This window comes from Pipistrellus hanaki (assembly GCF_964339955.1).
Source record: "Pipistrellus hanaki genome assembly, chromosome: 1".
NCBI lineage: Eukaryota > Metazoa > Chordata > Mammalia > Chiroptera > Vespertilionidae > Pipistrellus > Pipistrellus hanaki.
Genome location: NC_140503.1, coordinates 210280847 through 210308333, shown reverse-complemented (window position 1 = coordinate 210308333; position 27487 = coordinate 210280847). Strand labels below are relative to the sequence as shown.

Sequence of the window (27487 nt, the reverse complement as noted above, 5' to 3'; positions counted from 1 at the left end):
CTAGAACGGCCACACCTCAGCCAGCAGAGCGGAGCCGAGGCAGCTCAGCACCAAGCGCGCAGGGCCGCCGCCGGGAAAGGATACCAAGAAGCACACCTCCTGGATGATGGCGCGGTTCCGCTCCTCCTCGTTGGACAGCAGCCTCTGCGTGGAGGGAACACAGACAAGGTGAGGGCCGCGCGTCGGGCCGGTCCGCGCAGACAACCGATGCACCGACGCCTGACCAGCAGACACGGACAGACAGAGGCCCTGGCAATGCCTTTGCGGCCCAAGGACACAGAGCATACACCGCGGAGCCGCTCCTGTAAACAGGCTGAGGAAGACACGACGGAAAAGGAGGCGCAACAGAGTCCTCGCCCTTGTCTCCAAGTCACGTGGGCTCCGCACCGCTTAGCCACACGCCCAGGAGCCACGCCACTCCGCAGCCCAGCTGCACACCGGCCACCTCGACGAAACCAGACAGCCCTGCCCGGTCCCACGTGGCTGCGCGGGGACGTGCCAGCGTGACCTGAGGGGCTGTGCCACTCCCTCTCCGCCGAGTGGCACAGCCCCTCAGGTCACGCTGGCACTCAGCTCCTCTGGGCACTCAGCTCCTCTCCCCCGGCCCCCAGCTGGACATGCAGCCATAACGCCCCCGAGAGCGCTGCTGGCTCCTGGCCAGCAGAGGGAACCAACAGGACGAGAGCACACAGAAAACACACGGACGGGAACCCCTCCACGCTGCCACTCTGAGATTTCCTTCCAAGTCACCAAAACCCAGGCAGGCCGTGTCGTCCACTTACCTTTAGCGCATACTCTCTGCCACTTCCCAGGTCCTGGGCCTCGTACACGAACGCAAACCCGCCTGGAATCAGGAAAATAAACACGTCAGTCCACGCTGCGACTCACTCACCATGTAGATATCTACTGAGTCAATATAAACCGGACTTGCAGATAGCAATGTTTTCTGCAAAAATAATGGCTCCAACTTACACGCAGAATTCAGCGCCAAGAATCCTCAGACACAGACGGGGGGAGTGAGTGAGCTCAGGAAGACAGGGACCGCCTCCCAGGACCCATCGGCACTCGCCCACTCTGGTTGGCCCAGCAGTTTCCTCCCCTTTTTTTAAATTGCACAATTTAAACGGGAATGTAGCTCACATTCTGAAAAGACTAGGAAGCTCTCTAGCTCCACGACTCTGCCCAACACCCATTCTGTGCCACAGCTGCCAATTCCAAACAGCGACGAAAACCCGTGGTTTCTTCCTAGATCATCTGACAGCACCATGTGGTCTGTTGTAAACGTACCGGCCCTGGGGCAACCCCTGGCGTGAACTGACACGGAGCCTTTAAAGCTCATCCCACAGAGACGGCGGCTCCTGGCGTCAGGCCCCTGGTTACGGGGTGCTTCCCCGCCCCCGTGGGGGTACACTGGGGGCCACGGGTACACGCCATCTTTCTAAAACCTGAAGAGCTCTGCACTGCTCTCGGGCCCACGGGTGGAGGGCTCAGGACTGACCCACGTTTATTCCTACAGGACAGTGTCAGTTTCCCCAGCCTTGGCGCCAAGGCCGCTGTTCCACGTGAAAGACTGATTTCATCCGTTTCCTTCCCAGAGAGGCTTCCGTGGCCGTGGAGGCTGAGAGCCGCCCGCCCGCCCTCCCGCCAGGTTACGTTTACCTCCTGGCTCGCCTGCGGGGCCCAGGGAAGGGGCTGGCACACTTCCTCGTTCTTCCTCCTGGGCGCTGAGCGGAGCCGCAGCTTCCTTCTCTCCCTGACCCTTCCCACCTGCGACCCCTCCCAGCCCCGGCCTGGCCTGCTCCCGCCCTCCCCCCTCGGCCTGCCCCACCTGAGGCTCCCCTGCACTCCGCTGTCCTCCCATCACCGGAGTTACTTTAAGGCAGAAGCCACCTCCTGTCCACCGTGAGTTTCTAAGGACACAAGCTAACTGCCTGGCATTTTCAGGACAAATGAGGTGGCCGGGGAGGCGTCAGTACAGGGGCTGGCCTCAACTCGGAAAGGAGCAGACCTGCGGTTTTCCCGGTAAACCACACACCAATCTGTTTCTGAAACAAACTGGAGAAAAAGCAGGTGGACATCAGGACTCAGAGAGGTTACATCCCCGCCTCACCCAGGCAGAGGGGTGGCCACGGGGACAGGCCCGCCCTGCTCCTGGGAGTCCATGTGCAATGTGGGGGGATATAAAGCCGGAAGCAGCAGGACGGGGAAGTCCGGCGCCCTGTGGGCACCGGGAACAGAGGTAAGGCGGATCCAGAGGAGAGAGGGGCCTCTCCAGCGCCGGTGGCGACTTCCGTGTGAGGGAGGGGGAGGCCATGGGGAGGCGAGGACCAGCTTGCAGGAACCGGGCCCACATGACACCGGGGGCGCGGACGGCAGGTGGTCAGAGCAGGACGCCCACTGCCCAGCCTAGCGCCCGGGGAGGACAGGGCCGCCTCCAGCCCTCGGTCTCCACGGAGCCCCCGCGCTCGGCCGAACCCCCGCCGGCCCGGCCTCCATCCAAGCCACAGCCCCCCGCACCCGCAGGTCGGCCGCACCTGCTGCGGGCCGGCCCGGCCCCAGCCCGGCCCCGCGCCCACCAGGAAGTGCCGGAGCCGAGCCCGGCGTCCCCCCCACAGGCCGGCGCTCCCGCCCGCCCGCCCGCCCGCCCGCCGCGCGCTGACCCTCGGCGGGCGCCCGCCGGCCCGCGCCTCACCCTCGGCCAGGACCCGCCGCACCCGCAGCCGCAGCTCGCCCAGCTCCACCGTCTGCCCCACAAAGTCGGTCTGGTCGCGGCCGGCAGCACCGCCCAGGGCGCCGGGGCCCGTCAGGAAGTCCAGCGCGGACTGCAGCAACGACATGGCGGCCCGCGGCGGGCGCGGGGGCTCGGGTCCGGGGCGTCCAGGCAGCTGAGCAACCGCCGGCCCGAGCCGCACCAGCTTCCGCCCCGAAGCCGTGACGCAGGCCCGGAAGGACGCCGGCGTCTCACTTCCGCCCCCGCCGGGCGACGGCGCCTGTGCGGAGCCCTAGGTGCGGGTTGCGCATGCGCGGCGGCGCCGGCCTCGCAGAGGACTTCCGGCTGTGGAGTTCCTAGCTCGCCAGTGATCGCGGCACGGACGCTCCGAGCGGTGGCCCCGGGGACTCCCGCCCAGGTAGTCCGGCTGCCCTTCAGCCCCGGGGGTTCCCCTGGGGGTCGAGTCTGCGGAGGCCGGCGGTCCGGTGCCCCGCCAGGCCCGGGGGAGCGGGCTGTGTGTGCGGCGGGCGGCCTCTGCCTGCGGGGGGCCAGGGGGAGCAGTGACAGCTGGGGAGCTTTATTTTATTTTTAAAATAAATTTTATTGATTTTTTACAGAGAGGAAGGGAGAGGGATAGAGAGTTAGAAACATCGATGACAGAATCATCGATCAGCTGCCTCCTGCACACACTCCCCCGCTCCCTCCCCCCTCCCCCCCCCTTGCTGGGGATGTGCCTGCAACCAAGGTACATGCCCTTGACCGGTTTTGGCAGCTGGGGAGCTTGAGCCTCGCAGCGACCCACAGCCCCTGCAGCTTGAGTGAGTAAGACTCGCTGCCCCTTGGAAGGCCCTGGCTTGTGGGGCTGGCGGGCACATAAGTGGGGTTGTTTTTAAGAACTGGTTGTTACTAAAGGCTGAAAACCTTAAACACCCAGTTTCCCAGTTTCTGTGGCAACATCACACCCAGAACCCCACGTGTCACCCATCACCTGAGCCGCCCCCTCAGGGCATACGGTCATTCACCAACCTCGTGGCTGGTGTCTGTCTGTACCTGGCGGGTGCAGTCGGCACCTGAGGCCGCAACCCCTCCACAGGAGTATTCGGTCTCAAACCGAAAAAATGCACACGAAAGGCCATCCTCCCCTAATGCTCAGTTCTCAGAGCGCTTTCCAGACAGGTGGCTTTGTTGCCATCTTTTTTGAAAATATATATCTTATTGATTTTTTACAGAGAGGAAGGGAGAGGGATAGAGAGCTAGAAACATCAATGAGACAGAGTCATCGATCAGCTGCCTCTTGCACACCCCCCACTGGGGATGTGCCCACAACCAAGGTACATGCCCTTTATCAGGAATTGAACCCAGGACCCTTCAGTCCGCAGGCCGACGCTCTATCCACTGAGCCACACTGGTCAGGGCTGTTGCCATCTTAATAGTAACAGTAGCCTAGTTTGCCCAGCGCATGGATGCTCACACATCCTTCTCTACCACCCTAGGGTACCCAGGAGAAGAAGGCACAGTCTGGTTATCCCTTTTTGGGGGTGAGAAAACATACTCAACAATGTCATTACTTGGCCAAGGTCAGCCCCTGAGCTAGCATGGCACACGGGTCCCAGGGCTTTCCCAGCCAGTGCCCTTGTCTGGAAAACGGAGTACAGGGGCCGGGGTGCCTGGCTCCCACCCTCTGCTCTCTGTCTGGTCCTGACCACTCTGGGACCTCGTGGAAGTGAGGTCACACAGCGCCTATCCTTGGTGACCACCCACGTCACTGTCGAGCATGGTAACCTCGGGGCCCATCCGTGCTGCCGCATGTGTGGGATTTCCCGCCCTTTTAAGGCTGCACAGCATCCTGCTCTACGGATGGACGTGTTTGCTGACCGTTCACCTGCAGGTGGACCGCTGGGTCGCCTCCACCGTTAGCTGCTGTGAGTAATGCTGCTGCGAGCAGGGGTGCGGCTCCATTCATAACTGCCCCAAACTGAGCACAACCCGTATTTCACAGCTGGTGAACGGGGAAGCATACAGGCCCATCCACACCCGCACTTCACTGCACAGAGAAAACATGAGTACGCACAAAACACTCACGATCTCAGAGGCCTCATCCTAGGTGAGGGAAGCCAGGCTCAGGGGGTGCCGTGGGAAAAGCCCACCTGTGGGACGATGTGGAAAAGACACGACGACAGCAGCTGCCTTAGTGAGCCCGGCTGGTGGCTCTGTGGTTGAGTGTCATGGTTCAGTTCCGGGTCATTAATGGGTGCCTGGGTTGCGGGCTCAATCCCCAATAGGGATGTGCAGGAGGCTGCCGATTCATGATTCTCATTATTGATGTGTCTCTCTCTCTCCCTCCCCCTTCCTCTCTGAAGCCAATAAAAATATCTTTTAAACAAACATAGGAAACTTAGTGGTGGCCGGGGTTAGCGGTGGGGGAAGGCCTGGCCACAAAGGGACTGCTCGGGGACAGACCGGTGTGGTTGTGGTAACCACGAGACGTCCCTCGGTTCCTGTTGTGTCCCGGAGGTCCTGCACTTGTCAGAGCTCTTAAGCCCTAGAGCAGTGAGCAAAGTGAGGAGGAGAGACGGCTACCGCCCGGGCCCCCCCCGCCCGCCAGGTCCTGAGGGGTGGGTGTTCTCACTCGTGTTGTGTTCTCGCCGTGTGTGAGCCGGGAGGGAGGTGGGTGGTGGTTTTGTGTGAACGTTCACATCAGTGGCCCGACCCTGTATCGTTGGGCAATTTGATTGTTCCTCCAGCATCGTTTCTGAGTTTTATTCACGTGGCTCTGCTTCATCCATCGTCACTTCTATCTCACTCGGCCACCAGAGCAACGTACCACAGACGGGAACTTACCCGGGCGTCTGCGACCGGGTGGCAGCCAAGTCCGTTTTCGGGGAGGGCCGCTCGCTGGCCTCGGGCTGTCACCGTCCTCACAGCGAGAGCGGGGCCGGTCTCTGCTCACCAGGGCCCCGAGCCCATCACGGCCCCACCCTCGGCCTCATCTAACCCACTCCCTGCCCCTCCAGCCAGCGGGCCAGGGCTTCCTTCCGCATGTGACTCTTCAGGGACACACTCAGAGTGGAAGGAAAGGAAGTAAGGGGGGCGGAGAAAAAGACAGAGAAACATTGATGTGAGAGAGACACATCATTGATTGGTTGCTGGGGATCAAACCTGCAATGTGCCCTTGACCAGGAATTGAACCTGTGACCCTTTGGTGCCGATGCGCCAGCCACTGCACCACACCCACTGGCAGTCCACAGCCCTTCCTGAGTCCCTTTGGGGTTTAACGTTTGCTCCCTTTAGAGCAGTGTTTCCCAACCTTCTCTCATGATGAGAATCACCTGGTGGAGTTGTTAAAACACAGATTCCTGAATCCCAACTAAGAAGTGCTAAACTAGAATTTTTGAGAACATATAGGTAAAATTGCATACCTAACTTAGTGCTCTGTATATAACATCTGTCTTAGAGCACTAGTTAAGTATACAATTTTACCTATATGTTCCCAAAAATTCTAGTTTAGCACTTCTTAGTTGGGATTCAGGAATCTGTGTTTTAACAACTCCACCAGGTGATTCTCATCATGAGAGAAGGTTGGGAAACACTGCTTTAGAGGTTTGGGGCGTTTGCTGCTGAGCCCAGCGCGGTGTGGATCTGCATGCTGCTGCCCCCGGCACGGCCGAGGGACCCTGCGGGGCTCACTGCCGGCCAGCGGGCAGGCCCAGGAGCACTCAGCAGGCTCAGGCCCGGCCTCTTCCCAGGCCCCGCCATGTCCGGCTCTCAGGCCCCGGAGCCGGCCCTCAGCGTGCAGGGAGACTCCACGGCCGCCACGGGGGACGAGGACGCGGCCGACGACGACGGGACCCAGCACTCCCACCGCATGCTCAGCTTCAGCGACGCGCTGCTGTCCATCATCGCCACCGTCATGGTCCGGGGGGCGCCCAGCTCCGAGCCTGCCCCACCCAGAGCCACTCCCACGGGACCAGCCTCACCCGCCCGGCCGCCTTTGGGTGGAGGCTGGCCCACCTCAGCAGCATCCTGGGCTCCCAGCCCCTCAGACAGCTGTGGGGGGAGGGAAGGGGTGGGGAGGAGGGGGAAGGTGGAGGGGAGCAGCCCAGCAGGGACCAAACCCCCATACCAGTGAGCGCCCAGCCCGGGAGACACAGCCCTCTGTTCCTTTGTGTGTGTTGGTAGATCCTGCCTGTGACCCACACGGAGATCTCCCCCGAGCAGGTACGTGGGCTCAGTCTAGAGCGTCTGGTGCGGGGAGGTCCACTCCAGTACGTGGCTGTGCGGGGACACGGGGAGCCTAGGACAGGCTGGGGGGGGGACGCGGGGAGCCTAGGACAGGCTGGGGGGGGGTGCGGGGAGCCTATGACAGGCTGGGGGGGGGTGCGGGGAGCCTAGGACAGGCTGGGGGGGTGCGGGGAGCCTAGGACAGGCTGGGGGGGTGCGGGGAGCCTAGGACAGGCTGGGGGGGGGTGCGGGGAGCCTAGGACAGGCTGGGGGGGGGTGCGGGGAGCCTAGGACAGGCTGGGGGGGTGCGGGGAGCCTAGGACAGGCTGGGGGGACACGGGGAGCCTAGGACAGGCTGGGGGGGGTGCGGGGAGCCTAGGACAGGCTGGGGGGGGACGCGGGGAGCCTAGGACAGGCTGGGGGGGGTGCGGGGAGCCTAGGACAGGCTGGGGGGGTGCGGGGAGCCTAGGACAGGCTGGGGGGGGGTGCTGGGAGCCTAGGACAGGCTGGGGGGGACACGGGGAGCCTAGGACAGGCTGGGGGGGACGTGGGGAGCCTAGGACAGGCTGGGGGGGTGCGGGGAGCCTAGGACAGGCTCGGGGGGGACATGGGGAGCCTAGGACAGGCTGGGGGGGGGACGTGGGGAGCCTAGGACAGGCTGGGGGGGGGACATGGGGAGCCTAGGACAGGCTGGGGGGGGGCGACGTGGGGAGCCTAGGACAGGCTGGGGGGGTGCGGGGAGCCTAGGACAGGCTGGGGGGGGGTGCGGGGAGCCTAGGACAGGCTGGGGGGGTGCGGGGAGCCTAGGACAGGCTGGGGGGGGCGACGTGGGGAGCCTAGGACAGGCTGGGGGGGGGTGCGGGGAGCCTAGGACAGGCTGGGGGGGGGGACATGGGGAGCCTAGGACAGGCTGGGGGGACGCGGGGAGCCTAGGACAGGCTGGGGGGGTGGTGCGGGGAGCCTAGGACAGGCTGGGGGGGGTGCGGGGAGCCTAGGACAGGCTGGGGGGGTGCGGGGAGCCTAGGACAGGCTGGGGGGGGGGGTGCGGGGAGCCTAGGACAGGCTGGGGGGGTGCGGGGAGCCTAGGACAGGCTGGGGGGGGGGTGCGGGGAGCCTAGGACAGGCTGGGGGGGGTGCGGGGAGCCTAGGACAGGCTGGGGGGGTGCGGGGAGCCTAGGACAGGCTGGGGGGGACACGGGGAGCCTAGGACAGGCTGGGGGGGACGTGGGGAGCCTAGGACAGGCTGGGGGGGTGCGGGGAGCCTAGGACAGGCTGGGGGGGGGGTTCGGGGAGCCTAGGACAGGCTGGGGGGGGGGTGCTGGGAGCCTAGGACAGGCTGGGGGGGTGCGGGGAGCCTAGGACAGGCTGGGGGGGGGGGTGCTGGGAGCCTAGGACAGGCTGGGGGGGTGCGGGGAGCCTAGGACAGGCTGGGGGGTGGCGTGGGGAGCCTAGGACAGGCTGTGGGGGGTGCGGGGAGCCTAGGACAGCCTGGCAGGGAGGGCGTCGGGTCCCTGCTCTAGGTTCTCATCGAGTGAGGGCCTAATGGTGATGGCCTGAAAGACAGAGTGGAAAGGGTGCTCTTCCTAAGGCCGAGTCCCCCTGGGCAGCCAGCAGGGTCCCCGTGGGCAGGGTCCCTGTGGGCAGAGTCCCCGTGGGCAGGGTCCCTGTGGGCAGAGTCCCCATGGGCAGGGTCCCCGTGGGCAGAGTCCCTGTGGACAGGGTGCCTGTGAGCAGGGTCCCTGTGAGCAGCCAGCTGGGTTCCCGTGAGCAGAGTCCCCGTGGCAGAATCCCCGTGGGCAGCCAGCGTGCAGCGTGTCTGCTCTGTGGGGTAAATAGCACAGTCAGGAGCTGGACCTGAGAAGCCACTGGAAGGTCCTGGGTGTGTCCTCCCGTGCCACCGGTGGTATCCTCTCAGCTGAGGGGTGAGGACCCCGCACGGCCGTGGTCTGGTCCCAGCCATGCACGTGGCCTGGATGCCACATGCCGTGGGTGCTGGCTGTGGCTTTTCCTCCCGGGGTTCGGGTGAGAGGTCACTAGGAGGGCAGTGGGTCTGCCTGGGCAGCAGCAGTCACACTGACGGGGCGGCCAGCGCCTGTCCCCTGCCCTGGGGGCACCCGCCATGCTGGGGTCAGTGCAGCCGCCTGGCCCCTGACCCTGACCGGACGCCGCTCTGTCCGCAGTTTGACCGAAGCATCCAGAGGCTCCTCGCGACCAGGATCGCCGTCTACCTGATGACGTTCCTCATCGTGACCGTGGCCTGGGCAGCTCACACCAGGTGGGCCGGGCCGGCCGCGGCTTCCCCGGGCGGAGATCTTTTCCGGCCTCCGCACACGGCACCGGCCGTGATGGTGCTGCCGTGGTGCTGGGGCTGCGGACCCTGCTGACCGCCCGTCCGGCCCTCTCCCCGCTCAGGCTGTTCCAGGTGGTGGGGAAGATAGACGACACGCTGGCCTTGCTCAACCTGGTGAGTGTCCGCCGCCGCCGAGGGGACGTGGCTGCGTGGGCTCCTCCCTCCGAGGACGAGTGAAGGCGCCCCTCACAGCCCGTCCCCCCACCCCGCCCTAAGGAGATGGGTGCCCGCACCCTCCCTCCTGACCCCGCCCCGCCCCGCCCCAGGCCTGCATGATGACCATCACCTTCCTGCCCTTCACGGTGAGTACGGGCCGCGTCCAGCCTGGGGGGGACTCAGGACCCAAGATGCTCCATCTCAGAACCTCAGCCCCGCGGGGGTGCAGCCGAGGAGGAGAGGAGGCTGGGGGCGGCTGGAGGCCTCTGCCTGGGAGGGGGCACCCGGTGTGCAGGCGTGTGGAGGAGGGGCACCCCAGGGGCCCTAGCAGCCTGCGGGGCAGGGATGTGCCTGGGCCTCCAAGGCCGATGCGGGGTGCCCCTCCCCGCTTACTGGTACTCCCAGCCCATGCCCAGCCCGTGGCTCCCCACCCCGCCTGCCGCCCCCTGCCCCTGGCGGAGGGCCGTGCTGCGGGCAGGGCCTGTCTCAGCGCTGAGGGCCGAGCGTCCGAGGGACTTGCCACCGGTGGGCAGGCCGGCGGACGGGCTGCAGGCTGCTCTGTGTTTGGCTGCAGTTTTCCCTGATGGTGGCCTTCCCGGAGGTGCCGCTCGGCATCTTCCTGTTCTGTGCCTGCGTCATCGCCATCGGGGCTGTGCAGGTAGGCGCCCGGCTCCCACAGCAGAGCCTGCCCTCGAGGCCCCGGCTCTGCTGGCCCTGCAGCCCCCTCTCCCACAGGCGCTGATCGTGGTGTATGCCTTCCGCCTGCCCCACCTCCTGAACCCCCAGATCGGGTGTTCCACCCACCGGGGCCTCTACCGGAGGCACATCCTGCACATCGTCCTCCGAGGCCCCGCTCTGTGCTTCCTGGCCGCAGGCTTCTCCCTGTTCTTCTACCCGGTGGTGAGCGGGGGGGGGGAGAGTGTGGCGGGGCGGGGGGGGGGGGGCGCGGGGGGGAGAGGGGGTGGAGAGCGGGGGAGGGTGGTGGTAAGGAGGGGGGTGAGGAGGGGGCGGTGAGCTGGGCAGGGGGTGAGATGGGGTGGAGAACGGGGAAGGGGAGGTGAGCAGGGGCGGGGTGGGGGCAGGGGTGAGCGGGGGAAGGCGGAGGGGAGGGTGACACCCCCTGTGTGTGGAGGGGAGGGCCCAGCCGCAGGAGGTGGCGTGTGAGTGTGTGCCGCTGCCTCCCTCGGCTCGTGTCAGCCAGGCCCCCCCAGGTGTCAGGTGCCCTGGCTCGTCCCCCAGGATGGACCCTGGTGCCAGGGGGCCGTGCACTTGGCCGTCCCTCCTCCCTGGGCTCCCTGGGCTCGGCCACCGAGTTCCCTCCCAGGCGATGCTCAGGCGGGAGTGCCCGTCGGGGGTGGGTGTGGGGTGGGGCTCCTTGGCCACAGCGCTGCACCTTCGGGCGTTCCTGCCTCTGCATGCGTTCCCGCGCCCTCCCCTCTCAGCACGGTGTCGGCGGGAGGGTGGCTGTCCTGGGGGTACGCGGGCGGGGGGAGCTCGCTGTGGCCTGGGTCCCGCGCCTGCCTGTGGGGTGCTGAGCCGCCTTCTGGGGCGGGGCGGCCCCGACTCCCTGCTGAGAGGAGCCGGACGTGGCTGGTCAGTCAGACGTGGCTGGTCTGTCAGACGTGGCTGGTCTGTCAGACGTGGCTGGTGGGCGTTGCTCCCTCCCTGAGCCGCTGCGGTGCTGCCCCCAGAGCAGAGCTGACGTGTCCGTGTCTCACAGTCGTACCTGCTGATGGCGACAGTCGTGTTCCTCCCCTACGCCAGCAAGGCGGCCGGCTGGTGTCGAGCCAGGCTCCTGGGTGCGTCCGCCCGCCGGCCCCGCGCCAGGCGCCCTGGGGCCCCTCCCGCCTGCCTGCTCCCGGCCCCCGGGGAAGAGGTCGGAGGGTCCGCGGGGGTGTGAGCTCCTCCTGCCACACACAGGCCCCCGGGAGCCCCCAGCCTCCAGCGTGGAGTTCTTCACCTTCGACCTGCAGGAGCCGCTCAGCAAAGAGCGGGTGGAGGCCTTCAGCGACGGGGTCTACGCCATCGTGGCCACGCTGCTCATTCTGGACATCTGGTGAGGCTCCTGCTGGGTCCCCCTGGCCTCTGGGTGGGCTGCCTGTCCGGGAAGTGCCTCTGGTGGGTCCTCAGCCCCGGGGGAATCCCCACCTGGCCGCCTCGGGTCATGCTTCTACTCCCAAGGCTGTCTGCTTCCCGCCAGCCTCCCTCTGGTTTTTGTTCAAAACCCCCCCCCCCAGGGATGTTTCTCCCATGGATTTTTAGGGTGGGAGGGAGGGGGAGAGAGAGAAACATGGATGTGAGGGCGACACATCGATTGGTTGCCTCGTGCACATGCCCAGAACGGGCGGGATCAAACCTGAAACCCAGGTACGTGCCCTCGATCAGGAATTGAGCCCACAACCCTTTGGTGTGGGGCAGCGCTGACCACTGTGCACACTGGCCAGGCCTCCCTCGGTTTTTCAGCCCTGTGCTCCTTGTTGAGTCTCAGCACATCCTATTTCACTGATGTGTTAGAACCCTGATTCCCTGTGTGTCTGTCAGCCTGAAGTCTGATTCTCTCCGGGTAACTCTTTTCACTGGAACTTAGAAGTTTTTAAAATCGGGAGTGTGTGTCTGCTGGTGCCGATCTCTGAGGCCTAGACTTAAGCTTCCGAAGTGGCCGCTGGCCGGCGCGGCCCTCGGTGCGCGATGTGTGCACAGCCAGCGCTGGGACGTTATTGTTTCTCTACCCTCCGGGCCCTGAGGCCTCAGGGTCCCCTGGGCTCTGTGTCCGCTTCCTCCTGCCGCTGACGTGCAGCTGCCCTGCGGGCGTCCGGGCCTCACCGGGGACCAGAGCTGCACAGGCTCCCGGCTGCGCCCGCGGGCAGCGCCCCCAGGCCTCGGGGTTAGAGTCGCCCCTTACCCTCCCGTCTGCGATCTGTGCCCCCAGTGGACAGGCACTGCCGGAGGCTGGTCAGGCAGCCCAGAGGCCTCCGCTCGGCCCGTCCTGAGCCCTGATGGGGGATAAGACGAACTTCATGTTCCGAAAGTCCGCCCGCTTGCCTGGCGTTCCGGGGCGGACGGCAGCCTGGGGGCGGGCGCGGGCCACGCCTGCACCAGGCTCCGCTCCTCAGGTGCCGTCTGTCCCCCCCCCCAGCGAGGACAACGTCCCAGACCCCAAGGACGTGGAGGAGAAGTTCCAGGGCAGCCTGGTGGCCGCGCTGAGCGTGGACGGGCCGCAGTTCCTGGCCTACTTCGGCTCCTTCGCCACCGTGGGGCTGCTCTGGTTCGCCCACCACTCGCTCTTCCTGCACGTGCGCAAGGCCACGCAGTCCATGGGGCTGCTCAACACGCTCTCGCTGGCCTTCGTGGGCGGCCTGCCCCTGGCCTACCAGCAGACCTCGGCCCTCGCCCGGCGGCCGCGCGACGAGCTGGAGAGCGTGCGGGTCAGCTGCGCCATCATCTTCTTCGCCGGCCTCTTCCAGCTGGCCATGTGGACGGCCGCCCTGCTGCACCAGGCCGAGACGCTGCGGCCCGCCGCCCGCTTCGGGGGCCGCGAGCACGCCTTCATGTGCGCCAAGCTGGCGCTCTACCCCTGCGCCAGCCTGCTGGCCTTCGCCCTCACCTGCGTGCTGAGCAGGTTCAGCACGGCCATCTTCCACAGCATGCAGATCGCCGTGCCCTTCGCCTTCCTGCTGCTGCGGCTGCTCGTGCGCCTGGCGCTGGCCCTCCTGCGGGCCCTGCGGCGCCTGGCCCCGCCCCCCCGGGACGCCGCGGACCCGAGGGCCCCCCTGCTGCCCGCCTCCTGCTAGCACTGTGTCCCCCGGGACGCCGCGGACCCCCTGCTAGCACTGTGTCCCCTGGGATGCCGCAGACCCAAGGGCCCCCCTGCTGCCGCCCCCTGCTAGCACTGTGACCCCTGGGACGCCGTGGACCCCCCCTGCTAGCACTGTGTCCCCTGGGACGCCACGGACCCCCCTGCTAGCACTGTGTCCCCTGGGACGCCGCGGACCCGAGGCCCCCCTGCTGCCCGCCCCCTGCCAGCACCGCCCCCACTGGAACTCACAAGCCCCTCTGTGTCCTGGGCCCAGGGGCTCGGGCGGCTGCACGGGGCTGGCAGTCGGGTGGTTGTGGGGCAGGTGGGTGTGCGGTGGCCCTGGGTCCTCGGGGTCAGGCAGGTCGTCCTGGGACCCCGTGGCCCGGCCCTCCCCACCCTCCCCACGGAGGTTCTGACACAGAGACAGGCGGGAGGCGAGGGAGGCCGTGCCAGACTGTATTGTGCCTCCCCGGTCGGGGCTGCAGGTCGTGTGTGGCACAGCGGGCACCAGTGCAAAGCCACAGACACCTCGGCACAGACGCACGTAGACACAGGACAGCCCCCGCCCGCGGCTTAGGCACAGCAGCGCCGCAGGCAGAGGGGACGCACAGGACAGGGCGGGGGGCGGGGGCACAGACGGACACACGGACGAAGGTTGCTCAGTGCATGTGGGTGCGGCTTTGGCAGAAGCTGGGGGGGGGGTGTCTAAGGCTGAGCCAAACCTCAGGGCAGATAGCAGCAAAGGGCTCGGTGCTGGGCCGGGCGGTGGGAAGGGCATGGTTGGTGGGTCCCCCTCCGGGCCTCGGGGGGGCCCAGACCCAGCAGCTACGCCCCCGCTGGGCCTCTGTGTCCATGTCCTTCGTTGGCAAACAACACAAAGTGCAGTGTCCGTGGCGACTAAAGCTGGTTCCTCCATGTCTCCCGTCTCTATTCTCTGGGCCTGGGCACAGGTCCATGCGGCTCTGGTCCCATCAGGCACTGCTTCCCGCCCTTCCCACCGCCTCTAGGCACCTCGCCGCCCTCCAGAAGGGGCCAGCCCCCTGCCTCCTGTGCGGTGTATCGCCACTCCCGGCCTCAGGTCAGGCCGCCCACGTCTCTGCCGGGCACACAGGACCCTCAGGGCCGCTGCTCCAGGAGCTCCTGGGACCACCCAGGACAGGAGGCCCGGGCGCAGCGCTCAGGCCGCGGAGCCCTGCCCACCGGCTGCCGGTTGGGAGGCAGGGTGTGGGGAGGCACCCCAAGGTCAGGGCTGCAGACACGTCCATCCACTGCCTGCCGCTGGGCTGCTCAGCGCCGCCTCTCCTTGGGGCCCACCTCGGGGGCGGGCCCCTCCTCCGCTCGGGCGTCCTTGGGGGTCCCGGCCTTCTTGGGCTTCTGCTTGGCCTTCCTGAGCATGTGGACCTGTCAGAGGGCAGGTGGGGTCAGAGGGCAAGTTGCTGCCGGCCACCAGCCAAGGGCCCGAGAACCCATTTCACAGGAGGGCAAGGAGTGGGGCCACGTGGTGTGGCCTGTGGGGCTGGGGCTCAAGCCCCTCCACGGCCCAGCAGACGCCCCTCCAGGGGCTCGTGTCCAGAGAGGCAGGTGCTCTCAAGGGCCGCCTCGCCCCTCCGGACCCCGTGCCCTCCTGCCGCGCCTGCCAGCCTACCCGGTGCCCCCACGACTCACCTTCGGGCCCACGGCCGAGATGATCATGTGGCCGGGAGCCTGGACCCAGGGCTCCCCGTCCACCTGCACGGGCGTGGCCTTGAGGAGGGTGACCCGGAAGTAGGCCCCTTGGGCGATGCGGATGCCGGAGCGCAGCCCGCCCTGGACCTGGCCCTGGGGGGGGGGGGGGCGCCAGGCGTCTCAGCACCGGGCGGCAGCACCTGGGCCCCCCCCCCGGCCCTCCCCCATGTGCATGACGCCTGTCACCCCCATACTCACCATGTGCATGACGCCCGTCACCCCCACCACCTCCAGCAGCCCGTCGTCCATCCGAGGCTTCTCAAACCTCGCGTCGCTGTCGGAACCCCACAGGTCAGCCCCGGAGCCCCAGCTGTGCAGAGAGGGAGGGGTGCACAGGTGAGGGTGCAGGCTGCCTGGGCCCCGGCCTAGCCAGAACCAGTGGGAGCCGAGCCCCAGCTGTGCAGAGAGGGAGGGGTGCATGGGTGAGGGTGCAGGCTGCCTGGGCCCCGGCCTAGCCAGAACCACCGGGAGCCGAGCCCCAGCTGTGCAGAGAGGGAGGGGTGCATGGGTGAGGGTGCAGGCTGCCTGGGCCCCCGTCTAGCCAGAACCAGTGGGAGCCGAGCCCCAGCTGTGCAGAGAGGGAGGGGTGCATGGGTGAGGGTGCAGGCTGCCTGGGCCCCGGCCTAGCCAGAACCAGTGGGAGCCGAGCCCCAGCTGTGCAGAGAGGGAGGGGTGCATGGGTGAGGGTGCAGGCTGCCTGGGCCCTGGCCTAGCCAGAACCACCGGGAGCCGAGCCCCAGCTGTGCAGAGAGGGAGGGGTGCATGGGTGAGGGTGCAGGCTGCCTGGGCCCCCGTCTAGCCAGAACCAGTGGGAGCTGAGCCCCAGCTGTGCAGACGGGGAGGGGTGCATGGGTGAGGGTGCAGGCTGCCTGGGCCCCGGCCTAGCCAGAACCAGTGGGAGCCGAGCCCCAGCTGTGCAGAGGGGGAGGGGTGCATGGGTGAGGGTGCAGGCTGCCTGGGCCCCGGCCTAGCCAGAACCACCGGGAGCTGAGCCCCAGCTGTGCAGAGAGGGAGGGGTGCATGGGTGAGGGTGCAGGCTGCCTGGGCCCCGGCCTAGCCAGAACCACCGGGAGCTGAGCTCCAGCTGTGCAGAGGGGGAGGGGTGCATGGGTGAGGGTGCAGGCTGCCTGGGCCCCGGCCTAGCCAGAACCACCGGGAGCCGAGCCCCAGCTGTGCAGAGGGGGAGGGGTGCATGGGTGAGGGTGCAGGCTGCCTGGGCCCCGGCCTAGCCAGAACCAGTGGGAGCTGAGCCCCAGCTGTGCAGAGAGGGAGGGGTGCATGGGTGAGGGTGCAGGCTGCCTGGGCCCCGGCCTAGCCAGAACCAGTGGGAGCTGAGCCCCAGCTGTGCAGAGAGAGAGGGGTGCATGGGTGAGGGTGCAGGCTGCCTGGGCCCCAGCCTAGCCAGAACCACCGGGAGCCGAGCCCCAGCTGTGCAGAGGGGGAGGGGTGCATGGGTGAGGGTGCAGGCTGCCTGGGCCCCGGCCTAGCCAGAACCAGTGGGAGCTGAGCCCCAGCTGTGCAGAGAGGGAGGGGTGCATGGGTGAGGGTGCAGGCTGCCTGGGCCCCGGCCTAGCCAGAACCAGTGGGAGCTGAGCCCCAGCTGTGCAGAGAGAGAGGGGTGCATGGGTGAGGGTGCAGGCTGCCTGGGCCCCAGCCTAGCCAGAACCACCGGGAGCCGAGCCCCAGCTGTGCAGAGAGGGAGGGGTGCATGGGTGAGGGTGCAGGCTGCCTGGGCCCCGGTCCGAGCCAGAACCAGCGGCAGGGAGCCGAGCCCCAGCTGTGCAGAGAGGGAGGGGTGCATGGGTGAGGGTGCAGGCTGCCTGGGCCCCGGTCCGAGCCAGAACCAGCGGCAGGGAGCCGAGCCCGCTGCGGGGCAGCACCCCCGCCCCCGCACCTGGGGATGTTGATGAAGATGAGGCCCTCGATGCTGGGCAGCTCCACCTCCTGCTGCTCCACCTGCAGCCGGATCTCCTTGTGCAGCCCGCGTGCCTGGCTCATCCGCTGCAGCCCCACGCGCACGTACACGCCCTTGTTGTGGAACCTGCCGGGGACACCCTGCTGGTACGGGGCCTGGGCCGGCTCGGGCAGCCCCGCCGGCACCTCCCGGCCCCCCCGGGCGGCCGGCCACCTGCTCGTGAACTTGCTGGGCTCCTCCTCGCGCGCCTGGTGGAAGTCCAGGCTGAGCTCGGCGTCGATGCCGATCCCACAGTAGTTGCTCATCTGCACGATCTGAGGGCAGACGGCTCCATGGCTGGGCAGCCCCCCGCCCCCACTCCAACCCCACGGCCCCGTGTGCTGAGAGCTGCCCCTCCGCGGAGGCCTGCTTGGTGGCTGCCGGCACCGGCGAGGACCCCACGGCACTGCTGGCGGTCACTGCCCCAGCCTCAGTTCCCCTTCCCGACGGGGGCTGGCTGGGGAGGGGCCCCGGGGCCCTGGCCACCACGCGCCCCCGGACGCCGCACCTTGGGGGGCTCCAGGTCGGCCACCCCGTTCTCGGCGCCGCCGGCCTCGTGCGCGTCCAGGAGGATGGTCCAGCGGTCCACCAGCACAGCGTCTGCCTCGTCCACCGACACCAGCACCGAGAGCGGGTCCTCGCCGCTGTAGCCCGGGCCCCAGCGGAGGACCCGGCCCAGGTCATTCCCTGAGGCGAGAGGCGGCCTGACTCCCGGACTCCTCCCCGTCCCCCGCCCGGCCCACGGACAGGACGGGAGGAGGGACTCCGGCCCCGCCGCCACGCCCACGCTGCCCACCTGTGCCCAGGGGCAGGATGGCCACGGCAGGCTCCGGGCAGGCCAGCTGGTGCCGCATCTCCTCCAGGGCAGCCAGCACCCAGCCCACGGTGCCGTCCCCTCCGCACACCAGCACCCGGAACCGGGGCAGCTGGGCGAACACGTGGAGCCTGGAGGGAGGGAGAGGGAAGGAGGGGGGACTGTCTGCCACAGGCCGCTGGCCAGGCTGCAGCTCACCCCCACCTGAGACCCCGAGCCCCAGCCTGTCCTCCCAGCCCACACACAGGGGTGAGAGCCCCTCGCAGGGCCTGCCCCGGCCCCGCCAGACTCACCCGGGCAGCGGCCCCCCGTTGGTCAGCTCGAAGACCTGGTGCGGGTTCAGCAGCTTCCGGAAACTGCAGAGCAGGTCTCGGCCCTTGAGGCCTCCACTCTTGGGGTTCACAAACACGAGGAGGGGGCAGCAGTCCGGGGGCAGCCTCGTGTGCTGGAGACAGGGCCGCGTCACGGCAGGCAGGCGTCTCCCCACCCGCCTGAGCCCACCCAGAGCGGCCCCTCCCAGGACAGGCCCCGGGAGACACACAGCATCCGGCTCGTCCTGACCTCTAGGGACCCGGAGGCAGAGGGGGCAGCGGCCACCAGGGCTCTAGCTCACAGGCCGAGGCCCAGCTGCTGACCCGTCCCCGAGACCTCGCCCACCGCCTCGTCCAGGCCGCACAGCCAGGCTGGCCCCCGGCCCCGGCCCCCTAGAGCCTCCCAGGAGCCCCGGTCACAGGGAGGCCGCACACCACCCTCAGGGTCAGGACACCCAGCCCAGGAGACAGCGGGCAGGAGGCCGAGCCCCCACAGGGAGGTGGCCACTGGCGGAGACATACAGCGGCACTGACAGTAGCCCAGGACAGCGCTGCCTGCAGCTCCCTTCTCCGCTCACCGGGCACCGGCCAGCTCTGCCCAGGGCTGGTGGGCACCCTGTCCTGAGCAGGGGGCGGGCAGCAGGCACCTGAGGCATCACCCACTCGGTCACGCTCAGGTCACAGCTGTCATTCTGCTGCCCTGGGACCCTCGGGCTGGGCGGCTGCCGACGCCTGGAGACCCCGCACCCTGCCCTGACCCATGTTGTGCCCATGGTGGAGCCCACCCTCGTCCCATCCCAGGCTGGCGCCTGGCACCCTCCTCTGAGACCCTCCTCCCCCAGGCACCCCTCCTCTGGCAGCGCTGGGTCTGCAGGACGCTTTCTGGTTAGAGAGTGCCACCTGCTGGCCGAGATGGCCAAGGGCACAGGCAGGGGCCAGGCCCAGAGACCCAGAGAGGCGAGGGCCTGTGGGAAGTCTCTGGGTCCACAGGGGCCCCTCACGAGTGTGAGTCAGGCGTACGGGGCAGACGCCCAAGCGATAGAGTAGACCGGTAGAGCAGCCCGGCCCCCAGGCCCGGACCCACTCACCAGCACGTCCGGCAGCACCAGGGCGGTCAGCAGCCGGCCGTGCACCGCGGTGTCCCTCAGCAGCATGTACAGCCGCTCGGCCTCGGCGAAGCAGGCCACCTCCAGCACCACGGCCCCTGTGGCAGGTGGCCGTGAGTGCGGCCATGCGGGTTCAGGCACGCCACCCCAGGGCGCCCAGAGGTGCAGGCCCACACCCGGGGAGCCTCCCGGCGGCCAGGTGGTGCTGGAGGTGAGGGGGCTCTCGGGACGCAGGACGGACACCTCTACCTGCCCCTTCTCCGCCCCGGCCCACTTCCTTTCTGGGCACAGGATGCTTCCCGTGACAGGGACGCGGGTCTGGGGGCAGGAGGCAGTGTTCCGGCCTCGTCACGGTTTAGCGAAGCGTGACCCTGAGGGCCAGGGGACCAACCACACGCCCTCACCCGTGGCTCCCGTGGCCTACTGACCGCAGGAGTGACTTCCGGCCTGCTGACGGGCGGGGCGCTCACCTTGGGAGGAGTACACGTGGCTCAGGGTCACCAGCTCGGCTGCAAAGACGGGCGGGTCAGGGGCAGAGGCCACGCCAGCCCAGCCCCGTGTGCAGGGGAACGGCCCACCACGTGGCAGAGCCAGCGACCCCAGGAAGGGCCCCCCCAACTCCAGGCACAGCTCCCCCATTCCCCCCGCTTCCCGGTCCCAGAGCCTAGAGCAGAGACTGGGCCCCAGGAGGCTCAGAGCCCCTCAAAGGAGGCGTCAGATCTGAGCCCCAAGGGGAGAGACCCCGGGTGGGGAAGGCTGTGGCAGCCACGGGGTGGGGGGGGAGCTGGCCCCACCGAGCAGCCCAGAGTCTGTCTCGGGGCCCCTCTGCTCCCCGGTGGCTCAGCCCAGGCCAGCCCCGGCGGTCACACCTTTGGTGGCCACAGCCTCGTCCAGCAGGCTTCGGTACTCCTGGAGGGACAGGCCGGGGGGCAGGCCCCCGACGAACAGGGAGACTCGGGGGACCTCTGCCTTGCGCTCAGCCACGTAGAAGCGCGTCTGGCTCATCTGCCACAGGGACGTCTGGGGGGAGGGGCGCAGGGCGGGTTTAGCACAGTGCAGGCAGCACCCCACTCCCGGCCCAGCCCGGCCACCCCACCGGGACAGGGGGCCTGGGGAGGAGAGGAGAGGAGAGGACGAAGACACAGGCTCCCACTGCAGGCCCCTGGGGGCCTCGGGGGGCTGTGGCCCGAAACCCCACCTTCTGTTGGGCAGCAGACGTGCGTGCAGGCCTGGGAGGAGGCCTGGACGGTCACTGCCCCCGGGCAGCCCGGGGGCCCTCTCTCTGGGGACCAGTGGCTCCGGGCCACACTCACACCGACCTGCCGGATGTCCCGAAGCCGGTCAAGCACAGGCTCCTCCTCCGCCAGCACCGTCCGCTGCACTGCGGGGGGAGCACCCCGTCAGCCGGCACCGAGCGCCGAGCCCACAGCCGCCCGACCCCGGCCCGGCCCTCACCTTGCCTGCTGCCCATGAGCACCTCCTCCAGCTGGAAGCTCTCGGGACCCTCGGCCTGTGGGCAGTCAGGTGTGAGGCCTGGACCAGCCCCCCCTCCCAGGACACGGGGCACCCCCACGGGGCGGGCACCCCCAGGGGGCGGGCACCGGGCAGTACCTGGCGCCCCAGCAGCGGGAGGACCTCCTGCACCACGGACCGCGCCGTGCTCTCCGGGGTCACGCGAATGGACACGTAGGCCACGCCCACCCTGCAGGGGACATGCTCGGAGCTGGGGCCACACAGCCCAGCCCCCCAACCCCTCCTCCCCCGCACGCAGACTCCGTGCCCCAGCCTGGGCCTCACTTGAGCCAGGCAGGGTAGATCTTCAGGACGTCCTGGGTTCGAGGGAGGGCGCGGATGACCCAGGCCTCAGGGGCGGCCTCTCGGGCCCGGGGGCCCCTGCCGCCTTCCTCCTCTGGAGTCCTGCCGCTCTCCGCCTTCCCTGCGGCCCCCGAGCAGCCGGCCTGCGGCGGCCAGGGCAGCGCCTGCAGCTCGAAGCCCCGGGGGTCCTCGGTGAGGTGGTAGGCCCGCAGTGCGGCCTCCTGGGGGCAGACCGTGGGTTTTTAGAGAGCGTGGACGGGAGAGGGAGAGGAAGAGAAAGCGGATGTGAGAGCCACGTGGATTGGCTGCCTCCTCCCGCAAACACCCCGAGTGGGGCGGGGCCCAAGCCTGCAACCCAGGTACATGCCCTGGATGGGAATCGAACCCAGGACCCTTCGATCCCAGGACGGACGCTCCAGCCACTGGGCCACACGGGCCAGGGCCGGGCCTCTTACCAGCACCTCCTCGCTGCAGGCCTGTCGGGGCACGCTGACCACCAGGAAGCGGTTCCGATGCACCGCGTCGCTGCCGTCGAAGATCCTCAGGGCCTGCTTGTCTGGCGGAGGAAGCGGGGTGAGCCCTGGCCGGGCTGGGGGGGGGCTGGCGGGCGGGAGCGGGGGCGCGGGGCACCTACTGGACTCTGGCGCCGGCACCTCCCTGCCCGGGCCCACGGGGTCGCTGCCGTCCTCGCTGTCGCCGGCGTCTGCGGGCGCACAGGGCCTCACTCGGGGTCCAGCCCGCGGTCCCCGCCCCGCCCGCACCACTCACCGGGCTCGGGGCAGGCGCGCTCGGAGATGCGGAAGAGCTGCGTCTTGCTGAAGCTGCGGGACAGCAGGCGCACGCACGCGGGGGGCAGCACCAGGCTCCGCAGCTGCCCGAACGTGCACTCGGGGGCGAGCGCCGAGGAGCAGGCCGTGTGCACCTGGGGGCGCCGCACCGTGAGCAGGGCCTCTGCGGGGGAGGGGGCCTCTGCGGGGGAGGGGGCCTCTGCGGGGGAGGGGACCTCTGCGGGGGAGGGGGCCTCTGCGGGGGTTTGGGGGGCCTCTGCGGGGGAGGGGCCTCTGCGGGGGAGGGGGCCTCTGCGGGGGAGGGGACCTCTGCGGGGGTTTGGGGGGCCTCTGCGGGGGAGGGGCCTCTGCGGGGGTTTGGGGAGCCTCTGCGGGGGAGGGGCCTCTGCCAGGGGTTGGGGGGCCTCTGCGGGGGAGGGGCCTCTGCGGGGGAGGGGCCTCTGCCAGGGGTTGGGGGGCCTCTGCGGGGGAGGGGACCTCTGCGGGGGTTTGGGGGGCCTCTGCGGGGGAGGGGCCTCTGCGGGGGTTTGGGGAGCCTCTGCGGGGGAGGGGCCTCTGCCAGGGGTTGGGGGGCCTCTGCGGGGGAGGGGCCTCTGCGGGGGAGGGGCCTCTGCCAGGGGTTGGGGGGCCTCTGCGGGGGAGGGGACCTCTGCGGGGGTTTGGGGGGCCTCTGCGGGGGAGGGGCCTCTGCGGGGGTTTGGGGAGCCTCTGCGGGGGAGGGGCCTCTGCCAGGGGTTGGGGGGCCTCTGCGGGGGGTTGGGGGGCCTCTGCGGGGGAGGGTCCTCTGCCAGGGGTTGGGGGGCCTCTGCGGGGGGTTGGGGGGCCTCCGCGGGGGAGGGGGGCCTCTGCGGGGAGTTGGGGCGCCTCTGCCGGGGGCCGGGCCAGGCTTCCCTCAGCGACCCAGCAGGACCCATGCGGACTGAGGGCTCCCACCACAGGGAGCCCCGCCTCCACCACCAAGGGGCCCCGCCCCCCACGGAGCCCCGCCTCCACCACAGGGAACCCGCCCCCACCACACGGAGCCCCGCCCCCATCACACGGAGCCCCGCCTCCACCACAGGGAACCCGCCTCTCCGTACAACGGGGATCCCCATTCCAAAAGATCCGGGTCTCCAATGAACGAAGAAACTCCCTGGCCCCGCCCACCTGGATGTGGCACCCCTCCAGCGGGTCCACCCCGCCTCCATCCTCCTCCTCCCGGGTTCCCCCCCTCCAGCCCCCCTCCGCCCGGGTCCCTGCCCTCCGGACCACTCTGCCCTGTCCCGACCCTCCAGCCCCCTCTGCCCCGGGTTCCCCCCTCCGCCCCGTCCCCGCCCTCTGGACCCCCTCCGCCCCGGTCCCCCCTCCAGCCCACACGGCCCACCTGGACGCCGCACCACTCGCAGCGCAGACCGGACAGCACCTCGGAGGAGCCGCACGCCTTCCGGCACACCTCGCAGCGCGCCGCCGAGGGCAGGTTCCCCTCCCGCCAGTGGTGCTGGTGCGTGTCCTGCGGGGGGAAGGTGGGGGGTCAGGGGCACCCCGCGGCCCGCCCCGCCCCGCCCCCTCCGCCCCGGCCCCGCCCGCCGGGCGCTCACGTGGTCGCGGTGCCCGTCCCGGTGGCACTGGCGGCAGTCGCTGCAGGCGAAGGGCACACAGGCCGGGTGAACGTGCAGCTCACACACTGCGGGGCGGGCAGGGTTAGGGCCTCTCCGCTCGGCCTGGCCCGCCCCGCTGAGGGCACGCCTCCTGGGCCTGGGGCCGGGCCGGGACACCCCTCTCCAAACCGGACCCTCCACCTGCAGCCTCAGCGGCCTGCACCTCCCGGGAGCTTCAGCACCCGAAGCTCCCACAGGCCTCTCCGCCCCGGAGCTCCAGCACCCGAAGCTCCCACAGGCCCCTCCGCCCGGAGCCTGCCGTTCGCTCCGGAGCTCCAGCACCCGAACCTCCCACAGGCCCCTCCGCCCGCCCCAGGCCGCCCGGGCAGCGGTACCTTCGCAGCGCAGCGCGGGCGCCTCCAGGCTCCGGCGGCACACGGCGCAGAACTTGCGCTTGTAGAGCCCGCGGGGTCCAAAGCAGTGGGCCACGGGGACCTGGGGGGGGCACAGCCTCAGCCCCAGCTGGGCCCCTGGACACGCAGCCCCCCCCTGCCCTCCACACCCAAGAGCCCCCCCCCTCCACACCCCAGAGAGACCCACCGCCCACCCTGCCTGGCCCCCGCAGCCCCCCCCCGCCCTCCAAACCCCAGAGAGACCCACCGCCCACCCTGCCTGGCCCCCGCAGCCCCCCCCTCCACACCCCAGAGAGACCCACCGCCCACCCTGCCTGGCCCCCGCAGCCCATTCTCCTGCACGCTCTTCCCAGGGGCTGTGAGGGGTCTGCAGGGAAGCCTCCCTGACCCTCCCCACTCCCAGGGCAGGCCCCACTGCGACCTCAGGAAGCTCCCACTGCCGGGGCCACCCTGCTGGTCCTTCCCTGGCCAGCCGCTGCCCGGGGCCGGCACTGACCGCTCCCTAGTGGTGCATTGGGGCAACCAGAGGAACCCCATGGAGGAGGGCCCACCAGCCGGCAGGAGCCACTGGGACTCGGAGGACACAGGTGAGCACAGAGGGCAGTGAGGCCTGGCTACTGCCCTGGGAGGGGACCATCCCAGCCCCGGGGCTGGCCCGCAGAGCCCTCACGCCCCTCCCACCCACTGCCCGCCGGCCCGGAATCCATACGCACTCGGACCAGGCTGGGCGCCACGCTGGTGCACGGGGTCTTCACCTGCCTCACGCACTTCTCATGGGACATGAAGTTGCAGGCTGTGGGGACAAAGCCGTGTGCTGCCCAGGAGACCAGAGACCACGGTGTGGCCTGCAGATGGGGGGCCTCAGCCAGCGGCACCCCACTGTTCTGCAGGGCAGTGCCCGTCACAGTGGATGCCCTCGGCCCTGGCCGATGGGCCAATTCCTGCCTGGGCAAGTCTGTGCAGTCCTGCCCCATCCCACCGTGGGGGTGTGGTCCCCGCCATCTCCCCCCACCCCATACTCTCCCACTCCCCAAGGTCATGGGGAGAGGGAAGCCATAGGAACAGACCACCCTCCCAGAAGCACAGGGGGACACCTTGATCCTCACCCCACCCCCCACCCCTTGTCCTGAGAGCCCAGATTGGGGGACAGGGGTCTGGTGACTGACCATCCTGGGTGACATTTCTGGGACCTCAAGAGTGGGCCTCCTCCCACACGCAGGCTCAGCTCTGCTCCCTGCTCTGCAAGGGCAGGCAGGCAGGCGGAGGGGAACCCTACAGGCGGGACCCGCCAGACCGGCTGGGAAAGGGACGCCTTCCCTCACACAGTGTTCACCCAGTTACCCCCCACCCCGTGTGTGCCTGCCGAGACCACACCAGGCACCCCCCACCCCGTGTGTGCCTGCCGAGACCACACTAGGCACCCCCCACCCCGTGTGTGCCTGCCGAGACCACACCAGGCACCCCCCACCCCGTGTGTGCCTGCCGAGACCACACCAGGCACCCCCCCACCCCGTGTGTGCCTGCCGAGACCACACCAGGCACCCCTCCATCCCATGTGTGCCTGCAGAGACCACAGCCAGGCACCCCCCACCCCGTGTGTGCCTGCCGAGACCACACCAGGCACCCCACCCCGTGTGTGCCAGCGGAGACCACACCAGGCACCCCTCCACCCCGTGTGTGCCAGCGGAGACCACACCAGGCACCCCCCACCCCGTGTGTGCCTGCCGAGACCACACCAGGCACCCCCCCACCCCGTGTGTGCCTGCGGAGACCACACCAGGCACCCCCCACCCCATGGGTGCCTGCCCCCTGAGACCAGAACCACTGAGGCCTGTTGGACAGCTGGCCTGGGAGGGCTGCCGGTGCCCGTCCAGAGGGGTGGGCGGCCCAGAGGCTAACAGCAGTGAGCACCCAGGCTGTGCTGTGCTCCCAAACCCCCCCCCCGCCCCCATCCTGGACAGGCCCGGCGAGACCACGGTTCAGCGTGGGATGGACCCCAAGCCGAACAGGAGCGGGGACCTCAAGAAGAGGGCCTGTGAGGATGGGGCCTGGTGGGGGGTTCTGGGAGGATGGGACGGACGAGGCTGCAAGGGCCCGGGGAGGGGCAGGTGAAGGAAGACTGCCGCCCGGCCTCCCGGCAGCCCCAGTCCACCCATTCCCCGGAGGGAGGCAGACAAGCTTCGCACGGGAGCAGCCCGAGGCCTGGCTTCACAGAAAATTCCAGAAGCAGCCGGGCTCAGGTGAGAGGTGTGGAGAGACACAGGGCAGAGCAGTGAGCCCCCACCAGCTTCCCCTCCCGGCACCGACCCGCTGGGCCACAGAGGGCAGTGCTGTGAGCAGGCAGTGCCCAGCTTCCTGCTCTGGCCCCGGAGATAGCGCCCATCACCCCACCCAGAGGTCCCGGTGCTCGGGGCGGGGCGCCTCCCGCAGCCCGGTCAGGCCTCTGCTTGACAGTGCCATGTTTCTGATATGACAGAGAAGCCAGGGGTCACACACACACACACACACACGCCCCGTGCCAGCCTGCCTGTCCACCTTGGGCAGCCCCGGGGCGGGGAATGTCAGGACAGCCATGCCACATACCTGGCAGAAGGACCTGTGTGAGGGGCCGAGGCTCTACAGACCCCTGCCCAGTGCCCTCTGTCCCAGAACCAAGGCCTGTCTCCCTGTCCCCACGTGGCTGAGGGAGGGGGCAGGACTGGAAGCACACCCCCCAGCCGCCCAGGAGCCAGAGGAGGGCGGGCCCTTGGCCCAGACGCTTGGCAGCTGGATGGGAGCCCTGTCGGGACACGCCGCAGGTGGGACAGCAGCCTGGGGAGGGCTGTGCGGAGCCGAACCCGAGGCCGAGCAGCAGGCAGCAGGCAGCCCGGGGCGGAGGGAGCCAGCAGAGCCCAGGAGCCGGAGCCAGACAGCCCCGCGGGAGGAGTGGGCTGCTCGGTGCTGGCCTCGCTCCCAGTGGCTGCACCTGCCCCCCCCCGCCCCGTCCTGCCCCAGGCGGGGCCCCACTCTCCCCCACTGAGTCCGGACCCAGGTGAGGACCCGCAGGGAGTCCTAGCGGAGGGGCGCAGGCACGGACGCCCCAAACCCTAGCAGCGCTGTCTTCACCGCCTCCCGGGGCGGTCTGGCCCGCACGTTCCTGCCCCGCGGTAGCCGCCCTGGGTACATGGCAGGGTACCTAGGGGAGCAGGGCGCGGGGCCGGGGCGCGCAGGACCGGGGGCGCGGGGGCCGGGCGCGCAGGACCGGGGCGCGGGGCGGCCGCCCTCCCGGGGCTGCGGGCGGCGGGCGGCGATGGGTCGGGCGCTCACCGTCGCACAGGAAGCCGGCCAGCCCCCAGATGAAGTCGGAGCAGAGGTGGCAGAAGGTGGGCTTGGTGAGCATCACCTTCCGGAAGGAGTGGCCCAGCGCCGCGGCGCCCGGCCACCTGGCGCCGGCCCGCTCGGGCCCCGACCCCGGCCCGGACCCCGACCCCGGCTCCGGCCGCGCGCGGCCTCCCCGGTCCAGGTCGGGGCTGGAGGCCGGGCTGCCCGCGCGCGGCGAGCCGCCGCCCAGCCAGGCGCGGGCCCCGGACTCGCCCGCCGCCGCCATCTCCGAGCCCGGCGGCGCAGACCCGCGCTGCGGGCCGGGGAGGCCGTGGTCCCGGCGGCGCCCCCGCGGTCCCGTCCGCCAGGCTTCCGACTGCGCCCGCTGCCTCTGCGCAGGCGCGCACTCCGGGACCGAGTCTGTCCGGCGGCGGGCGGGGCAGGATGCGGG

General features: G+C 69.4%; 3 protein-coding genes across 10 annotated transcripts in view; 1 reads left to right on the top strand and 2 right to left on the bottom strand.

Moving 5' to 3' along the window:
• The window catches only part of GAK (cyclin G associated kinase), a 33013-nt gene extending 30055 nt beyond the window's left edge, over positions 1-2958 (bottom strand). For both annotated transcript variants that reach the window (XM_084878069.1, XM_084878070.1), the window contains exons 1-3: positions 2693-2958; positions 783-844; positions 85-144 (exon numbers count right to left, since the gene is read on the bottom strand). In XM_084878069.1, the coding sequence (XP_084734195.1) occupies positions 85-144; positions 783-844; positions 2693-2837 (267 nt within the window). In that variant the 5' untranslated portion in view covers positions 2838-2958. The remainder of the gene's footprint in view (positions 1-84; positions 145-782; positions 845-2692) is intronic.
• Positions 2959-2980: 22 nt separating this feature from the next.
• On the top strand, positions 2981-14148 carry TMEM175 (transmembrane protein 175). 5 transcript variants are annotated; one of them, XM_084878315.1, is made up of 12 exons: positions 2982-3128; positions 6457-6623; positions 6890-6928; positions 9112-9206; positions 9344-9395; positions 9548-9583; positions 10012-10095; positions 10173-10337; positions 11158-11236; positions 11358-11493; positions 12574-13232; positions 13364-14148. In XM_084878315.1, the coding sequence occupies exons 2-11, from the start codon at positions 6465-6467 to the stop codon at positions 13226-13228; spliced, it is 1500 nt and encodes a 499-aa protein (XP_084734441.1). In that variant the 5' UTR covers positions 2982-3128; positions 6457-6464; the 3' UTR covers positions 13229-13232; positions 13364-14148. The 5 variants fall into 5 exon arrangements, with proteins under 5 accessions (XP_084734443.1, XP_084734441.1, XP_084734440.1 ...); XM_084878316.1 differs by adding an exon at positions 3328-3528 and having other exon boundaries at positions 3033-3128; positions 12574-14148; XM_084878317.1 differs by having other exon boundaries at positions 2981-3128; positions 10224-10337; positions 12574-14148.
• DGKQ (diacylglycerol kinase theta) lies at positions 14112-27447 on the bottom strand. Of its 3 annotated transcripts, none has more exons than XM_084878180.1 (24): positions 27043-27447; positions 24450-24529; positions 23719-23818; positions 23324-23409; positions 23110-23235; positions 21727-21880; positions 21593-21661; positions 21414-21514; positions 20941-21179; positions 20755-20845; positions 20599-20653; positions 20463-20524; positions 20013-20163; positions 19614-19652; positions 19126-19241; positions 18020-18171; positions 17709-17857; positions 17421-17599; positions 17087-17187; positions 16853-16999; positions 15157-15268; positions 14899-15051; positions 14245-14634; positions 14112-14214 (listed from the first exon to the last, which is right to left on the bottom strand). In XM_084878180.1, exons 1-23 carry the CDS (start codon positions 27320-27322, stop codon positions 14521-14523), a joined length of 2856 nt encoding a protein of 951 aa, XP_084734306.1. In that variant the 5' UTR covers positions 27323-27447; the 3' UTR covers positions 14112-14214; positions 14245-14520. The 3 variants fall into 3 exon arrangements, with proteins under 3 accessions (XP_084734306.1, XP_084734307.1, XP_084734308.1); XM_084878181.1 differs by having other exon boundaries at positions 17445-17599; XM_084878182.1 differs by lacking the exon at positions 21593-21661.
• Positions 27448-27487: the final 40 nt, after the last annotated feature.

Bases quoted from the DNA above. Each gene is read 5' to 3' on its own strand.
- TMEM175 (XM_084878315.1), top strand. From the start codon at position 6,465: ATGTCCGGCTCTCAGGCCCCGGAGCCGGCCCTCAGCGTGCAGGGAGAC. The intron at 9,584-10,011 runs GTGAGTACGGGC...GTTTGGCTGCAG, and splicing joins TCACCTTCCTGCCCTTCACG to TTTTCCCTGATGGTGGCCTT. The intron at 10,096-10,172 runs GTAGGCGCCCGG...CCTCTCCCACAG, and splicing joins TCGCCATCGGGGCTGTGCAG to GCGCTGATCGTGGTGTATGC.
- DGKQ (XM_084878180.1), bottom strand. From the start codon at position 27,322: ATGGCGGCGGCGGGCGAGTCCGGGGCCCGCGCCTGGCTGGGCGGCGGC. The intron at 20,525-20,598 runs GTGAGGGCCGGG...CTCCCCCCGCAG, and splicing joins GCTCATGGGCAGCAGGCAAG to TGCAGCGGACGGTGCTGGCG. The intron at 17,858-18,019 runs GTGAGTCTGGCG...CCCTCCCTCCAG, and splicing joins AACGGGGGGCCGCTGCCCGG to GCTCCACGTGTTCGCCCAGC.